This window comes from Monopterus albus, unplaced genomic scaffold (genome assembly GCF_001952655.1).
Source record: "Monopterus albus unplaced genomic scaffold, M_albus_1.0 scaffold88.1, whole genome shotgun sequence".
Taxonomy (NCBI): Eukaryota; Metazoa; Chordata; class Actinopteri; order Synbranchiformes; family Synbranchidae; genus Monopterus; species Monopterus albus.
This window is the reverse complement of record NW_018127968.1, coordinates 564,049-588,432: the sequence shown is the minus strand read 5'-3', so window position 1 is coordinate 588,432 and position 24,384 is coordinate 564,049. Positions and strand designations below refer to the sequence as shown.

Genomic DNA, 24,384 nt, shown 5'->3' with positions numbered 1-24,384 from the left:
TCAGCAAAGGGCCCCGGACCCCGTACTCCCGGAGCACCCCCCACAGGGCGCTGCGAGGGACACGGTCGAATGCCTTCTTCAGATCTTCTCCATGATCCAGCGTAAGAAGGATAATGACTTCCACTACAAATTGCTAATCAGTGTGTAGCAGATGTGCAACAGATTAAAGGTCATCTGCTGTGCATCAGTTGGTTCATAACTGCTGTGCATGAGCACCAACAAATATGAGACCATCACCAGTATGGTGTTCCCCGGTTTTGTGAATGTGAAGATAAAGTTAAATGTCCACCTGTAGCTCAAGCAGATTTAAACAGCGCTGGGCCTTTACAGGGAGTTTATTACCCATGCCTTTAATCAACTGGAGACCTGCTCTATGGATGAAAAATCCAGCATCCCAGTACACACAATTCAGGACCCGGTAACAGTTCAAACAGATGGATTTACACCAAGCATTTTCTGAGGGTAAAGGCTGAACCTCCTTGTCATAAGATAATCAATGTTCAGTTCTTTCATTGCCTCCTCCTATTTTGTCCAGTACAGCAACATAGTATCTAGCTGTCCCAATCCCATGCATATTTAATATTGTTTGCACAACAATGATGACTTTACTTAGTGACTTTATCTAAACTTCATCCTGTCCTGGAGCTGCAAATTTAAAGAACAGGAACTGACACTGCATAATTTATTGGGTGCCTTTAGGTTTATACTGTGTGTCAAGCTGTTAAAAATCTCTATACTTGTGTATTATTCACATGGAATAGTGTGTTGTAAATACCAGTTCGTTTTCAAATAGCTTCGGGTGATTTCCCATTGATAATCTTTATCCTTCTCCCTATCAGCTGGTATGTCTGGTAACCAGATCAATGCAGTAGATACTGTAGCTTAATTCACTTAGATTCTTTGCTTTTTCTCTATAAGAGGATTTGCTGTTTGTGTTTTTTTCCATATGATTCTGAGTTCACTGATCCAGGTTATCAGAACACTGTAGAACATTATACAAAGTATAAGCAACTTTATTTGAATGACTAGCATGGGCAACATACTGTAGCATATTCCTTCATGGTTCAGATCAAAATGTGTTGTTTTTAATGTTTTCTCATAAAAGCTCCTTTCTATCACCTTTGATGTAACAACTCATTAAGCCTGACAAAACCATGTCAATGCAAAATGACCCCATTAAAGCTCATCTCATTATCCACAGCTAGGGGACTGTCAGCAGGAGACAACATGAGGAAATCTCCATATAACCTCATCTTTGTGAATTAGCCCAAAACCGATGCTATGGTCATTATAACCATTGCTGTCACTTCAATGACCAGAGAAGAGGAGCTGTAACAAAAGCAAAAATGACAATGACAAGCCAGGCAGAGCCACTTTCATATGCACCGGTGTCTGTAAGTACCTGTGTGTCTATGTATGCATACTTGCTAACATGTATGCAGTGCTGCTGGTAACATTAATGAGCCTGTCAGAGACAATCAACATTTTTGTGCTTCTGCATCCTGAGCTAGAAATGGTGTAGAGAGAGACACCTAGATAGATGTTCTGATATATCTTGATATATACATATCAAAATGGAAAATTAGAAATCTCATCATTTGTTGATTGGTTACTCTGCAGATTCCTCTCATGTCAGCAGCAGCAAAGAAAGACAGACCCACTTGGTAATCACCACAGAAACAAGATTGATTAGTTCTCAGAAAGATAAATAGTAAGAATGGGACTAGAGTGACATGTCAGATGAGACTCTTATCATCAAAGTACCGTTTAAATGTAAATCTGTCTGAAGCATACAGCACCAGCATAATTTTGATATTTTGGAATGCACAACAAAAGCCTATCAGTTTTGCCCTACTGTATAGCTTTCAGCACACAATGCTTCACCCCCTCTGATTCGGTACGCATGGAAGCATCAACAGTTACTAGTCCTGCAGTGTCACTGCACCTTTGAATTTCTATCAGATCCTGTCATTTTGTGAATAGTGTTGTCACTACCCATAGCTTTGAAAGATAGAACAGAGTGTGCAGCTCTCCCCTACCCTATCTATCTCTCTCTTTGAGATGCCTCGAATGCGAGCGTAGAAGTACAAGTGCTCTCTTCCAGTTAGCAGGCTGTCCAGTGCGTCCACCTGGGGACAGTAGCCGATGTTAATTCCCTTGTTACGGCACTCCATGATGTCTACCAACCGCCTGGGGAAAAACAGAAACAGAAACAAAGGCAAATTCTCTCAAATGGCATCCACTACATGGTGTAGGGCAGATGGGCATGTAGGTTGTTTCAGCGGACCTGCTGTCTGCTGTGTTGGGAATACTCGTCATATAACTTAATAACACAGCAGGATTCTGAGCCAGGCTCATGGATATGATGGAACTTTATACTTCAGTTTATACTTTAGAACTTCAGTTTCATTTACATTCAAATATTGGCTGGTGCAAAGTAATAACACTCCTCATTTGTGGATCTTTGTGTTATGCAAATTGAATCTATCTTAAATTCATTACACAGTGCAGCTTGGGCACCTGTAGAAACAAAATAAAGGCTTTGTCCTCTGATAGGTTTGCTTCACTGTTTTCCTCTATACTGATTCTCACAAATCATTTTTTATGCTTTGTTAGTATTTTATAATCTATACTGTAACATATTTTATATTGAAAATAAACCAATAAAGTAATAAGAAAAACAACAAATTCATATATGCTTTTTTTAAATAAACAGCTCAATGAATGTACAGCTTACCCATCCCAGTCCCTGATCTGTGCTGTGCCATCAGTGGGGCTAACATCTCCAGTCAGCATCTTGAAGGTGGTAGTTTTTCCTGCACCGTTCACTCCCAACAGACCAAAGCACTGCAACAGATCACTCATCTCTTAGTAACCCTGGAGCATCTGACTACTGTACAGCTTTTTCAAATATCAGACAGATGGATGAAACAAAGAAGCGCTTTGGTGAGCATTGTTCTACAGTGAGTCATCATCAATCTGATTTTAGGTCATACTGGACATCAACCTCGTTCTCAAATTATAGATTTTTATTCTTGGCAAAACAGCTGTATTTCACAGTATTGCAGAGGCAAAGCAGAACTGAATGTAATTTCACTGTCAGTAAAAGCAGAAATGTCAGAATTTGGTTACAATATAGTTGATGAGAGAAAGTAAAAAGGAAACATTAAATCAGTTACTTTGGACTGACTGGCCTCCACAGGATGAATGAAAGGTGCTGGGGTGTAGCTTAGCCCTAACCAGCATGATTTTTAGGTCATACACTAATTTTTTTATAATACTGCTTCAAAATTGTCAAATGTGTTCCCACATATATAATTAACTCAACTGTGGACTGAGTTTCAAAACACCAACAGTGGGCTGTTAGTAATTTAGGTTTAGTGAAATGTTTACTACTCCATTACATAAAGTCACAAGTGGCTATTTAAAACACACACACACACAAGATTTTGATAATGGTCATTAATTATAAAACGCCTCCTTCATTTCCTCCTGATTTAGATTATTCAATTGCAATTCATTTTTCTGGTATGGGTAAAGGTTTAGGCCTACCTCTCCCGCAGGGATGCCCACAGAGAGCCTCTTGACAGCATGGACCTTGGTTTTGAGATACTGATAGACCTTTGTGAGCTGGTTGACCTGCAGTATGTCTGAACTGGCTCCTCCACTGGACACCCGTAGGTGCTCAGCCACCACATCCTCATCCTCATCCTCACAAGGCTCCTGGGAAACTGTCTTTCTGCCACAAATCAGACGCCTACACAAGGAAAGGTCAGTTTTTACATATCTACTCAATGCTGAAGTTAATGTGAGTAATGGGTAGAGACAGAGTGACCAACCCATTAGATGTGTGAGGTTAGAAAGAAACTTTGTGACCTTTTATTTATTTTTATTTTTTTTACTGAGGTTTGGGGTTCAATATCTGTGGTATTTTTGGTTTGTATTTTTCAAAAAATATTTTTGACAATTTTCTTTTTCATTTTGAACTTAAAATATGAAAGCAGTTGTTTAAAACTGTTTTTAGGTTTAAAGTGACTCCAATGAATATTCAATTCATCACTCATTTATATAATCTCTGTATCACTATCAGAATCAGAATCAGCTTTTTTGGCCAGGTGTGTCGGGCACAAGAGGAATTTGACTCTGGTACAGTGGCTCTCAATGTGCATGTACATATCCCCATGCAAGGCAAAAGCAAGGGACAAGTAAACAGTAAACTAACATAAGGCTGTGTAGTATAACAATTAAACAGTATTAACAAGCAACAAACAGTGCAAACAATGCAAAATAAACAGTATAACAGGCTGTTTATTTTACATTTATATGTCACTATCATATTCTTGGCTGCGGAGCACATTTGGATGTACCAGAAGAAAACCAATTTAAAATGATCTCAATTCCACGTTCTGTACATGCAGTATAGTAATTAAAAGGCTGTTTGTGTACACAGAGTTCATGATCATTTGTGACATTACCATACGGTCTGTGGCTTCAGTTTTCCTTACCTGACTTTGCGTATGAGAGACCTGTTGAACAGGAGGCGCAGGGTGAAGAAGACCAGGCCTTGAATGAAGGAGGACATAAACATCCAGCCCAGTGACTCTGTGGAGAATGGGTTCTGATAGGCATCAATGCCGTAGCCGCTGAGAATCTGAACGTCTATGTCTTTCCTAGCCAGCTCTATTAGCCCGTTGCCAAAGTTGAATTGGGGGAAGATTTTGAAGGCGCAGTTCAGTGTATTTAAGGTGTCCTTGATCGCCTGCAGGAGGGAAGAACAGAAAAGAAGACAATGAGAAAGGTGGGGCATGAGGTGGTGGATAGAGGGAGGGAAAGAAGTAAGGATAGAGAACTGTCACCTTCCTGACATTGGATATGTGAAGAATCTTTGCCCTGCTCAGTGCTTTGCAGCTCAGTGTTTCCACAGTTACAGAGACGGACAAGGTTTAATTAAACAGTTACTGAACAGTCACATATTTAGGTGTGCATTTAAATACTTCAGATCTATTTAGTTGATTCAAAGATATAAGAGTGAAGGTGTCAAGACTAGAGGGTAGTAACTGGGAACTGCAGAGTTCAGAAGTGCAGAACCACTTTTGATTAATCATGTTTCTCAGTAAAAGGCTCACAACTAGGGAACACTACCAACAGATTTAAAATCAGAAATCATTGCCTCTTCTACAAAGGTGAAACAGTGGCTTAAACAACAACAAAGATGTGACCATTGAAGAGTGTGGGCTGTCTTTTTAACACTTAGTTTTATCTGTTCTGGTTTAAGCTGGTTTTGTCTATTATGATATTTGTTATTTGATGTTTGAACCTGTTAATTTAAAAGCCTAAACAGGGACAAAGCTGCAAATTATCTTTTAGCTAGACGCCCCATATGCATTGGTTCACAGAGTGTAACAAAGTTTAGATGCATCTGTACCTGTAAATTAAGCAAATGATATAAAACAAATAAAAACAAAAGCATCTTGGCTCAGGCACTTTATGCTGACCTCTAGGTTCGTATGTGAAATTTGACTCAGAAAGTAGAGGATGGAGGTGGATGTGATTGTGTTGATACTGATGAAGAGGTTGATGCACACATAGATGATGAAGGCCATTTCTGCATCCTTGAAGACACTTGATAACAAATACATCCAGGGGAAGGTAGCAAACCTGAGGAGTTGACAGAGACAGGATACTTTTAATAATCATCAAGTAAAAATAACTCCACACATACACCTTAAAATAGCCCTGCTGGGATGGTTGGGTTGGTTTCAAACACAGAGTACACACCAAGAAAAACACCAAGTGGATATAGAACATTTCTCACAAATATATCTTCTAAAGTGACATGAACTTGTGCTTTTAAGTGGCTCAGGCCTTTAACAGACTTAACAGAGCAGCTGTGAGGCTGATGAAAAAAGATTACTTAAAAGGGAAGGAGGAAAAAATACACCATGAGAAGGGTAAACATTCAGTCATGATGCCAAAAAAGAGGAAGATAAATCACCTCTCTCTATTCCTTGGTGGCAGAACACAATTTTCCTTTCTTTTCTCTCACATTATCTGCGTATTCGTTTGACTGGGGTGCCTGGGTCAGTGAGAAAGAGAGGAAAAGGAGGAGGGAGAAAGAAATGAAGAAGACAAACAAACGTGGGCTGGGGAAAGCTAGAGACAGACAGAGCCAGACAGAGACAAAGCATCTGTGTGCCATGCCCCAAAAAAGGTGCTTGGTAGGCAGACTGTGGGTGCCAAGCCACGACAAGGAACAGAAGCAAGAAGGCTGTAGAGCAGACCAGGTGGGTGCAGCCTGACAGATGGGGTACTGTGATTACTCATTGCTTGGGAGGGAGACATCTGTCTGATAAATGAGAAGCAGAGTGTTGACTTGGCCTCCTAAGATCTAGAGCTCAGGATGAGGCCAGCGACAGCAACGGTGAACACAGGGGCCTAAACCTCTGCTCCAGATGAGGAATGATGTAAATAATCCCATGTAATCTAGGTGCAGGAAACACATCATTTATCTGACACCTTTCTATAATCTACATCGAAATGTTTCGAGATAATAGTTAGCATCTAGCTCACACCAAGTCATGTGTTTTTGTCCTAAGTCCTGTTGATTTCTCACACACCCCTTCCTCACTCTCTCTAGCATCTTTGGCTTGAATGGGATGAACATGTTGGAACAGATTTTTCTATCAGCCTTTCAGTCCTACCACCATCTGTCTTTGCAAGAAATTCAGAAAAATTGAGCTGTGTTTGTGTTTGAACAATAGCAGCCTCCTTATGCTCCATGCTGTAAATCCAAAGATGAAGATACACAAAGTTAACATGAAATAAAGGCTAGAAAATACAGTGCACATGTGAGAATATGCTTCTGAAAATTTAGGAACCTTTGATGGAACAAATAGCTTTGGCAAAATCTTTGCAAGGAACACGTGGCCAGTTTGCCAGACACAGTAAAGCCATGTTCTCTGTATGTAAATGACTGATCTGGTTCAGGTTGATTTTTTCTTACTAAGGATGACCTACTGAACTTAACATAGATGTGCGGTGGTTTAATTAGCAACATTAGCACCCACTTTCAGTTTTACCTGTATAAATTTGTTACCCCTGGATTTGCTGCTGCATTCTACCTCGGTGCTCTGAGATGTTAGTAGTGTAATCATAACTGAGCTGCCAAGTTGTAATACAATGTAATTTTCCTTTCACAGTACAACAAAGAGCTATAACTTTGGTTAATAATGTCATAAACTTCACAAGCCAAAAAGCCAATAATGCCATAAATTGACAGTAATGTCACAGTATATTTAATAAGTCAACTTTCCCCCAAATCACTGACCCAAAGAGCACCATCAGGAGGGTGACGGCAGCCAAATTCTGGCGATCTGTGAATGCTGGAATTTGGAAGGCAGCGACCACAGCAACAGTCAAAGTCACAGGGATCATATACATGACCTAGAAAAAAGAGGAAACATGATGCAACAACGTTAATATAACTGAAAAAAAAGCTTAATAATAGTTTACAATTCAGTTTTTTATAAAAACAATTTCTTGTTATCAGTCTGTTTGCCTGCTCATTATATCATTTCCGAGGGTAATGTGTTTCATGTAGAGTTACAATCCAAAATTTGACATGGGGCAGGGACATATCACAGCTTTGCTTTTATTGAGTATAATCTGGACCCACAGCGGTTTGATTACGTTTGAGTGAGATATTCATTTGGGCCCCTTGTTAGGCAAAGAGAAGACGTTACCATGTCATAAAAAAAGTTCACAGTCCAGTAAAGGGGCTCGCTGATGCCGGCAATGTGCTGGAGCGCCTTGGAGCCACCGTGGTGCTCATTGACTTCATAGATGGCAAAGCTGGCTGTCATGATCGAGTACCCCAACATCACACACAGAGCCACAAGAATGTGAAGCATTCCCTGAAGACTGTGAGGAAAAAAATAGGATCATTCAGGTGACAAAGACAAAGAATGCTGATGTCATTAATTTATCAATCATGCCCATAATTACTGAATTATCCTTCATCTGCACTAACTCTGTTAACAAATTATGTATTGTGTTGTGCTGCTTTTGTTTTAAAAGTTTCTGTGCTTCCTCTATATAAGACTACAGTAGCTACAGGTTTAGATTCAAGGACAACAAAGTATATAAATGAATCAATATAATCTGGTGTGCCGAGTCATTCTAAATGAGGCAACCTGGTGCAATTCTTTTCAGAAAACAATGGCCCATTTTAAAATCCTCTTAAAAAGAGTCATCATATCATTGCCTGCTGGGATCTGATGCATTTAAACTATTGAAGTGGCTCACAATAAGATGAAATCCATTAATAACAAAAAGCTTGGTTAAAGGAGATGCTGGTGACTCGCCTTTAACAAGAAACTGCAAAAAAAATCAGGTGGATTCATATCGAGTACAACTTCACACCGCTATTGCTATATTGATATAAAGTATGCACAGTGACACTGCTGTGAGGCGACAGAGCTTAATGTCCAGCCTCGACTCCAGATGACCAGCTGAGGCTTTGATCCTTCAGTTACTCATAAATGCAGAGCTCCTTTAAACTTTATACCTGTTCACCTCCCACGCTCTCTTGCATGTTGATCCATTACATCACTCCTTTAGTCGAGGTGCAAAGCCATCAACCAAACAGAATAAGCTACATGAGGCTGAACAAAAAAAGATGAGGATGGCAGAGTGACTGAGTGGGACGGAGGGAGAATAGCAGAGATGGACATGTGGTGGGCGTTTTAAGGCAGCACTAACTACAGAGGACGGCCAGCAGCGGCAGCTACTCAGCAGGCTTGTTATCAATATGGTTAAGATAGCCTTAACATTTTTTTTTTTCCTATGAGCAAAGCTACTACACAGTGAGAATCAAAACATCTGGAGTAATAAGCCTGCTGTATCTTTAACACAGCTCAGGCCAAATCAATACATCAAGTGAGTAAGCGGAATATCACCCTGAATGGATGGGTGATTGTGCACTCACAGCTGCTGCAGTACCTTAGCAGGCTAACGATGAGTAGACGCTATGCAGAAAAATGCACTGGAGAAATTGGAGGCTGGTAAACACTGAAATGGCTGTGAGACGGTCAGTGCTAACAAGGCTCTGGAGAGGACAGACCTTCATCAGGCCACAGCTTCAGCTCAATTTGCTCTGGGAATGAATCATTTTCTGATCCAAGAGAACACATGTTTACTTAAATTCATGCAAGCACACACAGCCAGGCACTTGTTTTCTGCAGTCTGGGTCTCTAAAGCAAAATGTGGAGTATTTTAAATAAACTAATTTTGAGAAATGGGGTAGAATCAATCCACCTCTGTGCCACCTTCAGGGTAAACACCAGTTATATTGAGACTCTGACCTATAGTGCAAGTTCAGGGAAATCCATTTAGAAAATCAAATGTGGGTAAACACTGCTGCCCTGAGTCCACCCTGACTTTGATGTCCTGAAGTGAAATGGAGGATGGTTCCATAATTTGTCGGGCTTAGCCAAACAACAACCACTAATATCCATCACAATGTGACAAATTTTCAAATACTGTCACTAGACAGATTAGACAGAAATATCTTGTGCTAAACATTGATATTGGACACAGATTTCAGCAAAAGGAAGAAGTTTAAGTGCAGCCCTTACATTATGTCTTCATCATCCATCCGGCCAAAATAAGGGTGACTGGAAACGAAAATGGCTGTAATAAAAAAAAAAAAAGTATTATGTTAGCAGTAGAACAACAACATGAGAGTTATTTTTCAGCACAGGGACCAAATGAACAATGATATTCTCTTAGCCTGGGACACAGTCAGTTGAAAAATATAGTGAAAGATGATTTCATTTGCCAGTGAACACATGGAAAATTGAATTTTCTCCATTATTTTTTCAGGGTCTTCTAGATTGTTACAGACATGAACAGTACCTCTTTCTGCTTAGAATTCCTGAGATAGGAGAGTGAGAGTTCAGCAGACCCAGACCAAGGTGGAGGCTCAGTGCCTTGCTCAAGGGCATTTTGGTGGAATTAATGGGTTCTACTGACTAATCCATCTGTAACCATCCATCATCCCTCACTGCTGCTCTAGAGTCGGATGTTCCCAGATCTAGTTTGTATCTTTTCCAATGGGAAACAACTTCTACTGTAACTAAAAATCGCATTATAAATCAATGCTGATTGATTAATTGATAAATCATTTATTTCAAAAAGTGAAAAATCACAATTTTTCAGATTACATCTTTCAAAGTTTTTATTAAGACCTGAGTAATACTATATTCTCTGGAGAATGGGGCAGACCAATTGTCAGTACAAAACACAGTAGCAGGTGAGGGTGATATGAATCTCTAGTATGAACAGCAGGCAGGAGTGCCTTGCACATCTGCGGTAGTTTGTGGCTACTGTCAGAAATCCTACTACAGCTGCATGACTCTCAAGGGCTCCGACCAATAGCTGATACCACAGGACCCATTATGATGGTTAGGGCTTTATGTCTGACAGATAAACGATCACCTTGAAAAGTAATCTTCCTGGGTCTGCACCCCTGACACCCCCTGCCCACCGCTGAGAGTCTGCAGGTAACATTTAAATGATTACCCTCTACCCTCAAACACTTTGATCATCTACTAGGGAAGAAATGTATGTGTGCATGTAGTTCGCTGCATGCAAGGTACTGTACATTTTTATAAGCATTTCTTCATATGCCTTTATGTGTGCGTGTGTGTGTATGTTTGTATACTCTTGCCCCAGGCAGATGGTCAGGGTGATACACAGAGTTGAAACAGTTCTAAAGACATGGACCAGCCTCATTTTCTTTAGCACAGCTCCACAGTGAGAGGCATTCATCAGTATTCACCAAGCATAGAGATGTGAGTCTAAAGACACACAGCACCCCCTGGCTTTAATTCACTGAAATGAACCGTGAGTAAACACACTGTTTACTGCTCCCTTTATATTCAGCATACAAGATGCACTGGGCGGTCAATCAGTACTGTAGCACCTTCCTAATACTGATGTGCATCTCTTTATGCACAAGTCCAGTCATGTCTTTTTTAAACCTTTTCTTCAGCTTTTCTTTTACAAAAACAGGGAGTGCTGTGTATCTCCATGAGTAAAGCATAGACCAACAAATATATTGTGTATAGACTTTTCCCAAAATCACAGAAATAATAAAAAACAGTAACAATGGTATATTACAATGTCCAAAAACCCCAGAGAGCAGTAATCTTAGGTGTCATTGCCTTTGTGAGTACAGAGTTCTTGATCTATTTAAACCTAAATCATTGACATTTTAGATTTTAAATGTTTTTCTACACTTGCTCCAGCTTACAGTACCATAGTCACGTGGATCCTTGTCTGCCGGAAGATTGGAGCGTAGGATGAAGTTGTTGAGGCTGTTCAAGTATGCTGGCATTGTGTGGAAGCCCTCAGGGTTGAACCAGACCTACACCCATGCAAGCACAAACGCAGACGGTCACTGCCACAAAACAGGGTATGCAAGTCTGCTACATTTGTACAAAATGCCTTTAAATGTTTTGAAGCCAAGGCTTTAAAGATAAACTAAATGCAGATGTCATCGCAGGAAATTTGTACACTAAAACATTGACACTGTGGTGCAGTAAACCACATTTACAGCATGATGACACTCATAGTGTAACACTGCAGCTCCATCTTGCAGCCAAACATCTTTTGTTAGGGTGTCATGTTATAACTTTCAACAGCTCATCTTCACAGCAGCTACAGTAACAATGAGACAGGCAGCAGGGATTCAGCAGTAAAAATTACCTTAGACAGAGTACGGTTTTTGGGCACTGCTTTGAGATCCTTTTGCAGGTCAGAAGGTAGCGGCATGCCGAAATCAAAGCCGCCATACCTGAAAAATTATTGGGACATATATCAATAAGAAGAGCTCCCAATGCAGCTGAGAATTTAGATGTGACACATTGTGGTTTTGACTATTTGGTTTGCTTTTGAGTAAAGTAACCTGTAGGTGAGAGGCCTTTGGGGGTAAAAGTACCTGACTCACATTAAAAGTATAGCCCAACTAACATAATCAGCAAGTTACAAGATGTCTGTTCATATCAAGCTGAGGTTATGCAATATGCAATCATCAGCCATTAGATTTCAGCACATCCTTGCTGGGAATTACAACAGCCCTTTTTTGCACTTGCAACATTATCAGTTTTAAAGGATAAGACCGGCCATTTTCTACAGTATATTAATAGTATTTTCAGCAATCTCCACACAAAGACCAAAGCCACCAATTGCCACTAATCATGATTACTGTCTGTCAGCTGCCAGGCCTGGATTACCTTGTTTGTCTGTGTGTTCGACCACCATTGTTGTTAAAAACACCCTGGAAACACATTGCTGCACTGGGTGACACGTTTTATGTAATGAAACCCCCGACCCAAATATGTAGCCCCAAACTCTCCAAACGGCCATCATTTCCTAAAGTTAGCATGAGTCAGAGTCAGTGGTGATTTATTGTCAGTTTTATTCTCTGCACGGGGAGTACTGAAAATACTGCTTATATATAAAATGACCCACCTTATCCTTTAAGTATTTTAAGGGCATACATTATTTACAAACTATCTCAAGTATGTTGACACATCAAAAAAATGTAACATCATGAGATGTATTTCTAAAATGGGAAATAATGTATGATGCACCTGTTTAGATCTTCTTGGAACATCACTTCATATAGTTCATACAGACACCTATCAATGATGCATGTGCTGAATTCTCAGTGTGGCTACAATAAGAATAAGCACTAGCTGCCTTCACCTGTTCCTGATGAAGTCATTGGCTGTGGCCACTAAGTAGTTCTCAGTATCGATGCCACTGAGGTCATAAACAATTTGAGATGAAGGAAACTGCGTATGCGGTGGCTGGAAGTTGTTTGCCTCACAAATCTACACAATATGGAAGAGAAAAAGCCATCACACTTGCTCTTTTTCAAACAACCATGAGAAAAAACGTGCACACACAGAGTTTCTCTGTGACCCAGTCTCACCTGTTCCTGAGGAGTGCATTTACAGACACTAAATCCTTTGGAGCTGTTCCCACTGGAACTCCAGGAGTTTGCGCTTATTCTGCAGACCCTAAAAAAAAACATTCACAAAGTGAGTCAGCAGTACATGATAATGACACAAGCCGATCCTTGAACACATCTTTAAACTGGACTCAAATGATAAAATCTTTTCACACATCATGGCAAAAAGAAAGAAAATCGAATAATCTGCAAGCATTCATTGTGAAGCTGCAAACTTGTGTAAGTTCTGTGAGATCGGGACTTGAACATTTGTCTGTTGTCAGTTCAAAAACTGTTTTCAGATCTATTAAATATCTTAGGCACTGGTGATATTTTGCTTGTGTGGTTTGATGGTGCAACTCCCTCACAGTGTGTTTTCTGCCAAGTGCTTTCAGGGACACTGTCCAGATCAAAAAGAGACTGTAGCAATACATGTCTTTGTTCACACAAATATGTTATTTTATATATAAAGTAGTAAAAAAGAAAATCAGAAGCCCATGTTGTTTATTCCAATAAACTGTAAATGCAGCACTGTCATGTTGCAAAACATGAACGCTATTTTGCACAGTTTAGCCATTTATGGCAAAATTTTAAAATCCCTCCAGCGTCTGGTTCATGAATGTCAACATTGATTTGAGTGTCTGTAAGGGGAAAATCTCCCCTATAAACACAGGGAGTTAAAGGAATACAAATGTTGCTCTCACATCACAGAGTCCTGCTGCAGGCTTCCAGCCACATACACTGAGCTGAGCACCAGCAAAACAGAGTGGACGGACGTGAGAGAAATCAGAGTGAGAGTGGCAGAAATTAGAGGGAGACAGACTAGTAAAATGATTCAAGGTAAAACAGGAGGCCTGAAAAGAATGACAATGAGTGAAAATGGTAGAATGTGTAAAAAAGGTAGAATACAGAAAACAACTGAGCACAGGCACCCAGAAGATTTATCATTTTCAGGAAAAAAGAACAGTTGGCATTTGAGATGCGATTACGTACGTCTTATCGGGTTTGTTGAGGCAGGCGTTATCAATCCCGGGGAATGACATCATGGCGTCCACCAGATGGCTGGAGTTGGGATTTTGGTTTCTGTGGAGCCAGGAAACAGTAATTAAGCCTTGACCCAAAGGTAATACAGAAATTTTACGATAATAACATGAAGCACCACAGACTAACTGGGGCCAATCCCAGGTGACATTGGGCGAGAGGCAGGATACACCCCAGATAGTTCTGACACTTAGAGACAGACAACCACACACACCCACACTCATTCCTAGGGGCAATATCGAGTCAATCAACCCAAGTCTCATTTATTTGCACTATGGGAGGAAGCCGGAGTACCTGGAGAGAACCCGATCCGGCACAGGGAGAACATGCAAGCTCTACATGGAAACCTTCTTGCTGTGAGGCGACACAGCTAATCGCTGTGCCACCATACCACCCCGCTGTGAGGACCCTGCTACTGATTTTAATATAATATCCGTACTTTGAGGAGCTGGACAGGAGAGCCAGGATTTGTCACTTTACAGTGGACTTTTATTCAAACCCTCCCCTGTCTTTAAACACATTCAAAAGCACATTCATGAACAAAGATTCAGGTCATTATATTTGCATTGCTTGTGCAATCAAATCAGGAAACACAGAAGTCGGAGAAAGTTCATAAAATTTCTCTAGTGTCACAATGTATAGTTACAATAACAGTAGACTGAGGTATATTTGACCTACAACTACCTGCAAATCGCCCTAACACCTGCACCCCTGCACCAACACAGATCTCATTCAACGTAGAAATATCAATATCATTTTTCAATATGAAGCTGAAGAGGACTGGATGGAGTTTCGATACGGTCTTTGACATGAATCGGAACCTCTGCATTTCCTCCCTCACTAAACAACCTTTTGATCAAACAGAAGCGCTTCTCAACAATGAAGTCACCTCGCAACCTCCAGATCTCAATCTTGCTCACTTTGATCTTGTATCTCGGCTGTCTTCATCACAGTCAGCTCTTTCCTCTGCATCCCCCCTCTTGCAAGGTCCATCTGCCCTTCAACAACTTACAGCGTAAAATTTATTTTCTAACAACATATTGTCCCCACACAAATGATGCAGCAGCAACAACAAGTCGATCAGGTAACAAGCTGCATTAACCCTACATCAAAGTCTCATCCAAATCAGACAGCGCTGTTGCGGTTTGCATCTCCACGGTTTAGAAATTTGCTCCTTCATTTTAATGCCTCCCTCAGGTAAATTTTTGAAAGCCAGCACATGACACCACAAATCATCATATTCCAGACATTTGGCAAAAAACAGATAAGTTGTGTATATCGCCTGATACACACATTCTACTGTAACCTTTGCCATAATTTACCACATACATGTACAAGATCATTGGACAAGAGAAACTTCTACATGTCTTGTTGTGGTTATTTGTTATCAAAGGAACTGAAAAGAGCAAAGCTTCAGAGTTCATTTGAATTCTACAAACACGGTTGGTGTAATAAATACCCTGACTGGTCTTACTGTATTTACCTTTGTGTACGCCCTTCCCAGTACTCTCCTGTATTTCCTTTGCCATGAGCACTGACCTGAAGAAAGAATAACTTGGTCCAATGTTGTAGAGGGCAGGGCTCAGCTCCATCTCAGGATAGTTCTTCAGGTTGTTTTTGATGGAGCCTAGACTCATTGCAAAGATCACAAACAGAACCGGAAGCAGGATCTGAGAGAGCAGGCCCTTCCAGTCTCTGCGGCTGTGGTGGAACCTCTTGATCAGTATGGCTGATATCTGCTGCCAGGTCAGGGCCATGCCGCACAGCACGGTTGAACTGGTAAGCTCTAAAACACACAAGGGAGTAAATGGTGACAGGATTATGTCATTTTTATACTAATATTCTTACTGGCTTTTTCTCTATAAGGCACGCTGAGCTAAAGCTTAACAGGTAGATAGTATCACAAAAGACGGCAGTGCAATTCATTGAGATGGGTGTCCCACTTGTAGAAGCTGTAAAACTAGGTCAGCCGAGTAAGTATTGGCAAAATATTTTAGGTCAAATGTGAAAACTGAAAATCTAAAATAATGAACTGGGTAAAAAAACAAGCTAATGTTTCAGCATACTGATCACTTTCATTGACTTAATGTGTGAAAATGACAAAGAAATGTAGAAAGGAAAGTTGGTCGAGGAAAAAGAAGGTAGAAAGGAAGGAGGAACAAGACAGGGAACAGGTGAGGACAAAATGAGTTCACTCACTGATCATGTCACTAGCGCTGGAGATGCCCTCACTGTCATCTGAAGGGAAGCTGTCAAGGGATCCAGTGTCAGAAAGTGTCTCTGAGACAGACAGGAGCCCATCGTCAGCACCAGCTTCTGTGTTTTCATGAGTCAACTGGAGGAATACCTTCAGACATAAAAATAAAAAACAAATCATTAACCTGTGTGTATGTAAGAAACGCCTCAGTAGCTTCTGTGTCTGTATGAAGGTTTAGAGGAACAATACATCACATAGAACCTTTGAGTACCTAAGTACCTATAGATGATTTTTTCTTCACTGTGACTGCAGTTTAACTGTGATTTTTTTATGTGTGGACATGCATAACCATACCTCCTCTAGGGTGGTGTCAGAGATACCATAGCCCTCCAGCTGCAGGGAATCCAGGTTGGAGTCCAGCGCTGCCAGTAGAGAGCGGTATGAGGAGGTATTGGATGAGGTCAAAGGGGGCAGTGAGTAGATCAAGTCACCCCTGTGGACCTCCTTGAGCTGCGCTCCAGGTACATGTGCTTGGACAAAGGCCTTCAGTTCAGCATCATCAATGTTCCCAGACTGCTGGTTTAAAATCCAGACTTTTCCTCTTCAAGATCAAGATCAAAGATTTTTATTGTCAATTCACTATATGTGCAGGACATACAGAAAGTCAAAATACCGTTTCTCTCTCACCTAGTATTGAATACCATACCATTTAGGAAACTAAAATAGAATAAAAGTAGAGTAAAAATAGAATAAAAAGAATAAAAAAAACTAAGTCAAAGTGATTAGGATAAAACTAAACGGTGCAATCCAATAGGCTATGACTCAAACCATGTACAATCAGTGACAGTAGTGCAAATAATAAGAATATTGCCACGTGGTTGTGAGACTGAAATACACATGGACAGTAGCAGCAGATATGGTGGTAAAAACAGTCAGCAGCAGATTTACATGCACTATAACAAGAAGGGCTTTGGTGCAAATGGTCTGTGGTGGGTCACAGTCCAAGGTCAGGGGGCGGGGGGTAATGGACAGCGTTCAAAGCTGTTTGTAAGTCTGGTGGAGTGGGCCTGGAGACTCTGATACCTTCTCCCTGAAGGCAGGAGTCTGAAGTGGGAGTGTGCGGGGTGGGAGGTGTCATCAGCAATGCCGGTGGCTCTGCGGGTGAAGCGGAGGTCCTTCTGCAGGAGGCAGTACGGCCTCTGTACCACACAGTGATACAGCCACTGATGACGCTCTCAATGGTGCCCCAGTAGAAGGATTGCATGATGGTGGGGGTGGGACACTGGCTCTCCTCAGTTTGCAGAGGAAGTAGGGGCGTGTCTGAGCCTTCTTGGCCAGTGATGTGGTGTTGTTGGTCCAAGAGAGGTCCTCAGAGATGTGCACCCCCAGGAACTTGGTGCTGCTCACTCTCTCCACTACAGCACCGTCGATGGTCAGTGGTGGATGCTTTAGAGGTTTCCTCCTGAAGTCCACAACGATCTCTTTAGTCTTCCCCACATTGAGGGAGAGGTTGTTGTCCTTACACCACTGGACCAGTTGGCACACCTCACTCCTGTAGTTGGCCTCATCATTGTTGGTAATGAGGCCAACTACAGTCATGTCATCCGCAAACTTGACAATGTGGTTGGTGCTGTAGGTTGGCACACAGTCGTGGGTCAGCAGTGTGAAGAGCAATGGGCTGAGCACACACCCCTGGGGAGCCCCTGTGCTCAGCATGATGGTCTTGGAGATGTTGCTGCCGACCCGCACATTTTGTGGCCTCCTTGTTAGAAACTCTAGCACCCTGTTGCAGAGAGAGGTTTGGAGTCCCAAGTGTCCAGGTTTTTGTATAAGCTGCTGGGGAATGATTGCGTTGAATGCTGAACTAAAGTCTAGAAACAGCATTCGCACATAAGAGTTCTTTGAATCTAGGTTGGTGAGGGCTGGATGGAAAACAGCAGTAAAGGCATCCTCCGTGGACCTGTTTGACTTGTATGCTAACTGAAATGGGTCATGAGAGGGAGGAAGGATGGACTTGACGTTCTGCATGACCAGCCGCTCGAAGCACTTCACAATAATTGAAGTCAGTGCTACAGGCCGATAGTCACTGTAACTGGTTGGGTGGGGCTTCTTTGGAATTGGAATTATTGTGGTAGCCTTGAAGCATGTGGGAACAACCGCTTGTCTCAGGGAGACGTTAAAGATGTCCGTGAGGACATCCTTGAAGCTCCTCGGCACAGTCCTTTAAAACATGACCAGGTATGTTATCTGGTCCAGCTGCCTTGCGTGGGTTGATCCTGGAGAAGGTCTTCTTCACGCTGACTGCGGACAAACACACACCCTGCTCGCCCGGGGGTGGGGTGGACTTCTGTGCTGGTGTGTTGGTTCTGTGCTTCAAAGCGGCCAAAGAAGTCATTGAGGCTGTTCAGCAGAGAGATGTCACTAACACAGATCTGAGGTGGGGGGGGTTATAGTCTGTGAGGGTTTGGATGCCTCCTCGATTCCGTGGGACAGGTTGGCTCTTGCTGTTGCTAGGCCTGCGGTGTCGCCAGCCCTAAAGGCTGCATCCCTAGCCCTCAAGAGCCTGTGAACCTCACCTGTCATCCATGTTTTCTGGTTAGCACAAACAGTGATATTTTTGGTGTAAGTGACATCATCAATGCATTTTGTGGTGTATGCTGTGACGGCCTCAGTCTATTCCTCTATGTCTATGTGATTGTTATGAGTGGCTGCTTGTTTGAAAATGTCCCAGTCTGTAGTGTCAAAACAGTCCTTCAGAGCATAGGAAGCCCCCTCTGGCCACACCCTTTTGTGTTGGTCTGATGGCTCTCACTCTGGGTCTGTATGCAGGTCTCAGCATAATGGTGATGTGATCAGAGAGACCCAGGTGGGGGAGGGGGGAGGCTTTGTATACTCCCTTGCATGTAGTGCACACAAGGTCCATTGTGTTGTCTCCTCTTGTTGGAAAGTCCACATGTTGGCGGAGATTGTGCAATAAAACCTTTAAATCCGCATGACTGAAGTCCCCAGCTGTGATGAGGAATCTGTCTGGGTGTGCTGTCTGTTGTTCACTGGTTACCTGGTAGAGTTCATTTAGTACCTCGCTCCTGTCGCTGGTGTTAGCGGTGGGAGGAATGTACGCAGCTATCAACAGAATTACTGAGTGCTCCCTACATAAATAGAAAGGCCAGCACTTGATAATAAACTCCGCCAATGGAGAACAGTGTTTATGAACAACAGAAGCGTCCTGACAATAAGCATCGCTGATGTAAACACAAACTCCCCCTTCACAGGGACTCGTTCAGCTCGGTGGCATATTAGCCCATCTAGCTGGATAGTGGAGTCCGGGATGTTGTCGTTGAGCCATGTCTCCATAAAAATGAAAACACAGCAGTCCCTCACGCCGTGCAGATCTCAGGAGCTGTATGTGGTCTATTTTGTTGTCCAGTGGGCGTACATTGGCCATAATGAAGGATAGTATTGGGGGTCTGTGTGGGCAAGCTGCCTCCCTGGTTGCCCAGCTTCTGCTTTCATTCACACCACTTCCGACACCTCATCTCAGGGGGTGGTGTAGCTGGTGTGTCCGGTGATGTAGGAATCCGGCGGAGAAGCCCCAGGCCTTGAAGATCCTATGTGACTTCCTGGTCCAAGTTGAAATGTTTTGACTTATTCCCTATAGTCCATAAGGCAGTGGCGACTATGTTGAGTGCAACATAGACGTTGAACTACGCGCACCAGAACATAAACACGACAAACACGAACACACACTAGAACACACATTATTAGACATACAACCGGGAGAGAGACAAGCCGCCGCGTCTATTCGCTCCACTGCCAATTTATTACTGACTCATTAGCCCTGAGGTGTAAAATGTTTTTACTATTTTTCATTAACGAATTGTCCAAATAAGGTACTAAGGCAATGTAAATGAACACAACCCACAGCAGTGTTAATTTGAATACTCTTACACTTAGGATCTGATGCCTGTAGGCTGTTGCACACGTAAAATACATATTACCTAAGACCAAACATGCAAATTTCCTGCTTTTCTTCTTTTTCTCCAGAGCAAAACCCCACTGAACTCCTTAGTAAATATGAACACACACACAATGTCATTGTTTAGTGCCAAACAAAAACTAGCCACAAATCCTGAGTAAATATCGCCCTACTGCAAGTCTTCTCACTGAGCTGTTATGATAAGCTAAACTTAGGAAACTGGCAACACATTTTTTCTGACCCTGCCTAAGGGTTTCTGCCTCTAGGCTGTTTAAATGTTTGAACACTAACATAGAAAAGACATTTGATACAGCCTGAAATAAATACAGTACAAGAAACAGTTAAATAATAATAATAAAGGGAAATTAAGGTTTCAATAAAGATAGATGGCCAGCAATATCAAAAGGGGCTCACTACGTGCTCCCAGGCACCTTGTCATCAAGTCTGACATTGTAAACATTCAGCTAATAAAGAATATGATGATCTAGAGTTATTTGTCAACATGACCAAAGAATACAGTCAAAACCAACTTTTTAACTGTTACATTAGAAAACAAGTGAACAAAAAGTATGAGGCAGGTTGCAGTAGTCAGCAGGGCACCATTTTGTAGGATTTAGTCCATCTAGCAGTTTTTCAGTGTTTCTGATACAATTCACACTTTTGCAATATGTTGGAGAAGGAAAACCTAAAATTTATTTACACAGGAGCAAGTCAGCTCTGCTTATAATGTATTGCGACAAGTTTATGTTAGATGTGAACTTCCCAAGATGTGTCACCGGTAAGAGAGGGTCTGGGAAAATGCAGAGATATAGTTACTTTCTGCCTTAAAGGTCATGGCCTTTAGGTTGTCACATTCACTTATGCAAACATTTTAATATGGAGCATGGGGACCATTTGTCTACTGGGGGAACACTGATTATTTCACCAGAAAAAAAAAACATTAAAAAAGGATCTTAAAAGAAGGAGGGGGGTATATTTGAGAACAATTTCATGTTGTGGAAAACAAAGTCAGCAACTGAATATTGCAGGATTAAGATGAGTCTAGAGTGCTTTAGTGGAGCATGGTGACTGGATGAATACCTTCTTGTTGAGGGTGAGTTTGTAGCCTTGACCCAGCTTTTCTTTCAGGTAGAAGGGAGATCCACAGCATTTTAATCCTCCTTTCTCCAGGAAGGCAATGCGGTCACTCAGCACTTCAGCCTCATCCAGGTGGTGGGTGGACATGATGATGGTGTGCTCTGAGACGACACACATACACACACCTCTGCATTATTTGTGTGCAAATTATTGTATAACCCATAACAACAGTATAACTCAACAGAAGGATTTAAGAAATGTGTAAAAGGAATCGATTTGATAAAATCTTGTGATCCGATGTTTGTGAAACAACAAGGTGAAAGACGAACATAGGATGTGTTCTGGAAAAATAGGTTTTGATTTTTCTTATTTTAATTGAGCACACATTCACCTTTTGAGTGTTAACACACATACACACTTGCACACTACCCCCCTAAAAATAAACAAACCACAGTCCAGACCTGGCCACACAAAAGCCTTGTCATGCACAAATTATCTGAGGAACGGGCACACAAACAAGCAATGCACAAAGTTTATTTCGAAATTGATTTCCCCTGGCACCAAACTCTGACTAGCACCTAAGACAGGACCAATTACACAGGATATTTTCTACAGCCACAATTATATGACAGTTAGCAGTCTTCATGCTATTACCACTGTTCCTGTAAGACAGCCTGAAGATAAAGTGATTCTGGATTTACTTTAGATGAATAACATGCTAAATGTAAAGTGAGAAGCCTGAGCAGGGGAAAGCCCTGTAGGGCCGACTCAAGGTTCACTGTTCTTTCTGCTCTTCCCCACGTTTTTCTCTCAGATGATAAGAAGGCGAGGCAGAGTGTGTGCAATGTGAATTTGACATATTTGTCTATTTCAATGTTACATGCTGAACTTTATTTCTAAAACACTTTTAAAGAGTTTAGAGTTACAAAGTACTTGACAGTAGCACACACAGACGGTCTGCATGTGCACATAAAATACAATACCATAAAGCACACGAATTTCATAGAGCAAAAAGAAATAAAACAAAGTATGAAAGATAGCAAATAATAAAAACCAAATGCCATCTAATACTGGTGGGATTTTAAGAGCTTTGTAATTCAGCCAGGACTGGAAAGATACTGTATGTTCTCTGTGTCTAGTGTTTGTCAAAAGCCTTACTGCTGCATTCTGCATCAAACACAGATAAGTCACTGCTGCTTCACTGAGGCAAGAAGAAATGAATTGCAAAAGACAAGGTGAGAGGAAATGGGGGCGCGAATGAGTTGCTCTGCTATATCTTTTGGAAAGCATTGCTTTGAGTGGCACTATCTCTGATTTATAGGAATATTTCTTAACTCCTAGATTTCTCAGTGAAGGTTTCAAGTTAGCTGTTAGCGGTTAAAGAGTAGGGGTGCCATGGTTAGAAGTGCAACTGGGACCAGAACCAGACCAGAATTACCAGAATTTCAGTTTTATCAGTATTCACTTGCAGTGTTGCGATCTAGTCTACAATCCAGCAATGCAGGGAATCCAGATTCTTCAGTGTTTCAGAAATAAAAAGACATATCACTGGATATTGTTAGCATTATAATCTTAGAAATTACTGAAGTGACAACTAATATGGCCAAGGACTAGCAGATACAAATAGATTGTCATTATTGGTGGTAGCAGTTTTTACAGTATATGCAGCAGTAGTAACAGTAGTCACGTATGAGTAGCTTGAGGCTGAATGAAGAGCTTATGAACTCTAACAGGATTATGTGTGTCTGAGACACTCACGTTTCTTATTCTGGATAATAATGTCCCAGATGCTGCGCCTGGAGCAAGGATCGACTCCCGTGGTGGGTTCATCCAGAACCACCAAGCGAGAACCCCCTATGAAGGCGATGGAGATTGACAGCTTACGCTTCATGCCGCCCGACAGGGCGCCCACCAGCTTGTGTCTGTGGGCGTACATGCCTGTCTCCTCTAGGGTCCTGGAAGAGGAGTCAGTGAAAATCATTCAACAAGAAGCTCATGTTCACATACTCTAAGCATTACAGTCCAGTTTCTGAGTTACAGTTCCATCAGTTACCCAGCGAGGGATTCTGAGCTATAGGAACCAGAGGAGAGACAGAGCTTCTTGCTTTTTGGTTCATCCTTATCTTGTAGCTTGTATCATGCCATCGACTGAGCCACTGACACAGTCTCATGATGTCAGGTTGTAAACTGAATCAGTATGACAGATAACATAGCACCACTACATCATGCACAACTGCTGATACCACCTTGTAGACGGTGATTTTAAAATAGTGAACTTACTTCCGAATTTGTTCACGCAGTTGCCCAGGTGACCAGTGTGGGGCCTTGATCTGGCCATAGAGCAACAGGTGCTCTTTGGCGGTCATGTGGTCAAAGAGGACGTCGTATTGCATGCAGACACCCAGTTCTTTGCGAACATCATCTATGTTGCTCTGCATATCTCTGCCATACACCTCAATTGTGCCAGATGATGGGGCAAAAAGGCCAGTCAGGAGAGACCTAAGCACAGAGCATGATCAGTTATTATACGAGTGACAGATTTATAAAATGTCTCTAGAGATGATTCTGTCTAAACAGTTCATGTAGAATTATGTACTTTACCCTTCATAATTAGGAAAATGTTAATGGATAATTCAAACTTTGTTAACCAGTTTCTGAATTACTTTTGCCAATATGGGACATAAAATATTATAAATGTCCTTTCTTCTTGTCCCATTTGCTTTTTTGTACTTTGTCACCAGTTCTTTCCTCTTAAATTATGATTTGTTGGTCCCTAGATGTCAGGTTTGCCCAGCTCCACCTTCCTCTCTTCTTTTTCCTCACACTAGCCTAGCCCTTGCACTGATTACACTATTCAACACACCTGCCCCGCTTCCCTGATTACTCACCAGCTGCACCTCATTAGTCTCCTCCATACTTATACACTGTTCACCAGTCACTCCCCTGCCAGTTCTTTCTCTGTCTTCAGGCCAGTGGTTGTTATGTTGTTTTATCAAGTTTATGCTAAGATTGTCTTTGTTCTCTCTAGTCCTTGTTAGCACCCTAGTCGTTATCCTGCCCTGCCGTCTCTAGTGT

At 41.7% G+C, this 24,384-nt stretch overlaps 1 protein-coding gene across 1 annotated transcript in view; it reads right to left on the bottom strand.

The window, feature by feature from the left end:
• abca12 (ATP-binding cassette, sub-family A (ABC1), member 12) overlaps window positions 1-24,384 on the bottom strand; it is an 86,878-nt gene that overhangs the window by 11,897 nt on the left and 50,597 nt on the right. The window contains exons 48-66 of the mRNA XM_020607655.1: window positions 23,590-23,808; window positions 23,068-23,264; window positions 21,302-21,470; window positions 16,611-16,857; window positions 16,259-16,406; window positions 15,599-15,845; window positions 14,012-14,101; window positions 13,001-13,088; window positions 12,772-12,899; window positions 11,770-11,857; window positions 11,320-11,428; window positions 9,636-9,690; window positions 7,743-7,920; window positions 7,328-7,443; window positions 5,496-5,658; window positions 4,506-4,759; window positions 3,553-3,757; window positions 2,738-2,847; window positions 2,040-2,190 (exon numbers count right to left, since the gene is read on the bottom strand). Of these exons, the coding sequence (XP_020463311.1) occupies window positions 2,040-2,190; window positions 2,738-2,847; window positions 3,553-3,757; window positions 4,506-4,759; window positions 5,496-5,658; window positions 7,328-7,443; window positions 7,743-7,920; window positions 9,636-9,690; window positions 11,320-11,428; window positions 11,770-11,857; window positions 12,772-12,899; window positions 13,001-13,088; window positions 14,012-14,101; window positions 15,599-15,845; window positions 16,259-16,406; window positions 16,611-16,857; window positions 21,302-21,470; window positions 23,068-23,264; window positions 23,590-23,808 (2,962 nt within the window). The remainder of the gene's footprint in view (window positions 1-2,039; window positions 2,191-2,737; window positions 2,848-3,552; window positions 3,758-4,505; window positions 4,760-5,495; window positions 5,659-7,327; window positions 7,444-7,742; window positions 7,921-9,635; window positions 9,691-11,319; window positions 11,429-11,769; window positions 11,858-12,771; window positions 12,900-13,000; window positions 13,089-14,011; window positions 14,102-15,598; window positions 15,846-16,258; window positions 16,407-16,610; window positions 16,858-21,301; window positions 21,471-23,067; window positions 23,265-23,589; window positions 23,809-24,384) is intronic.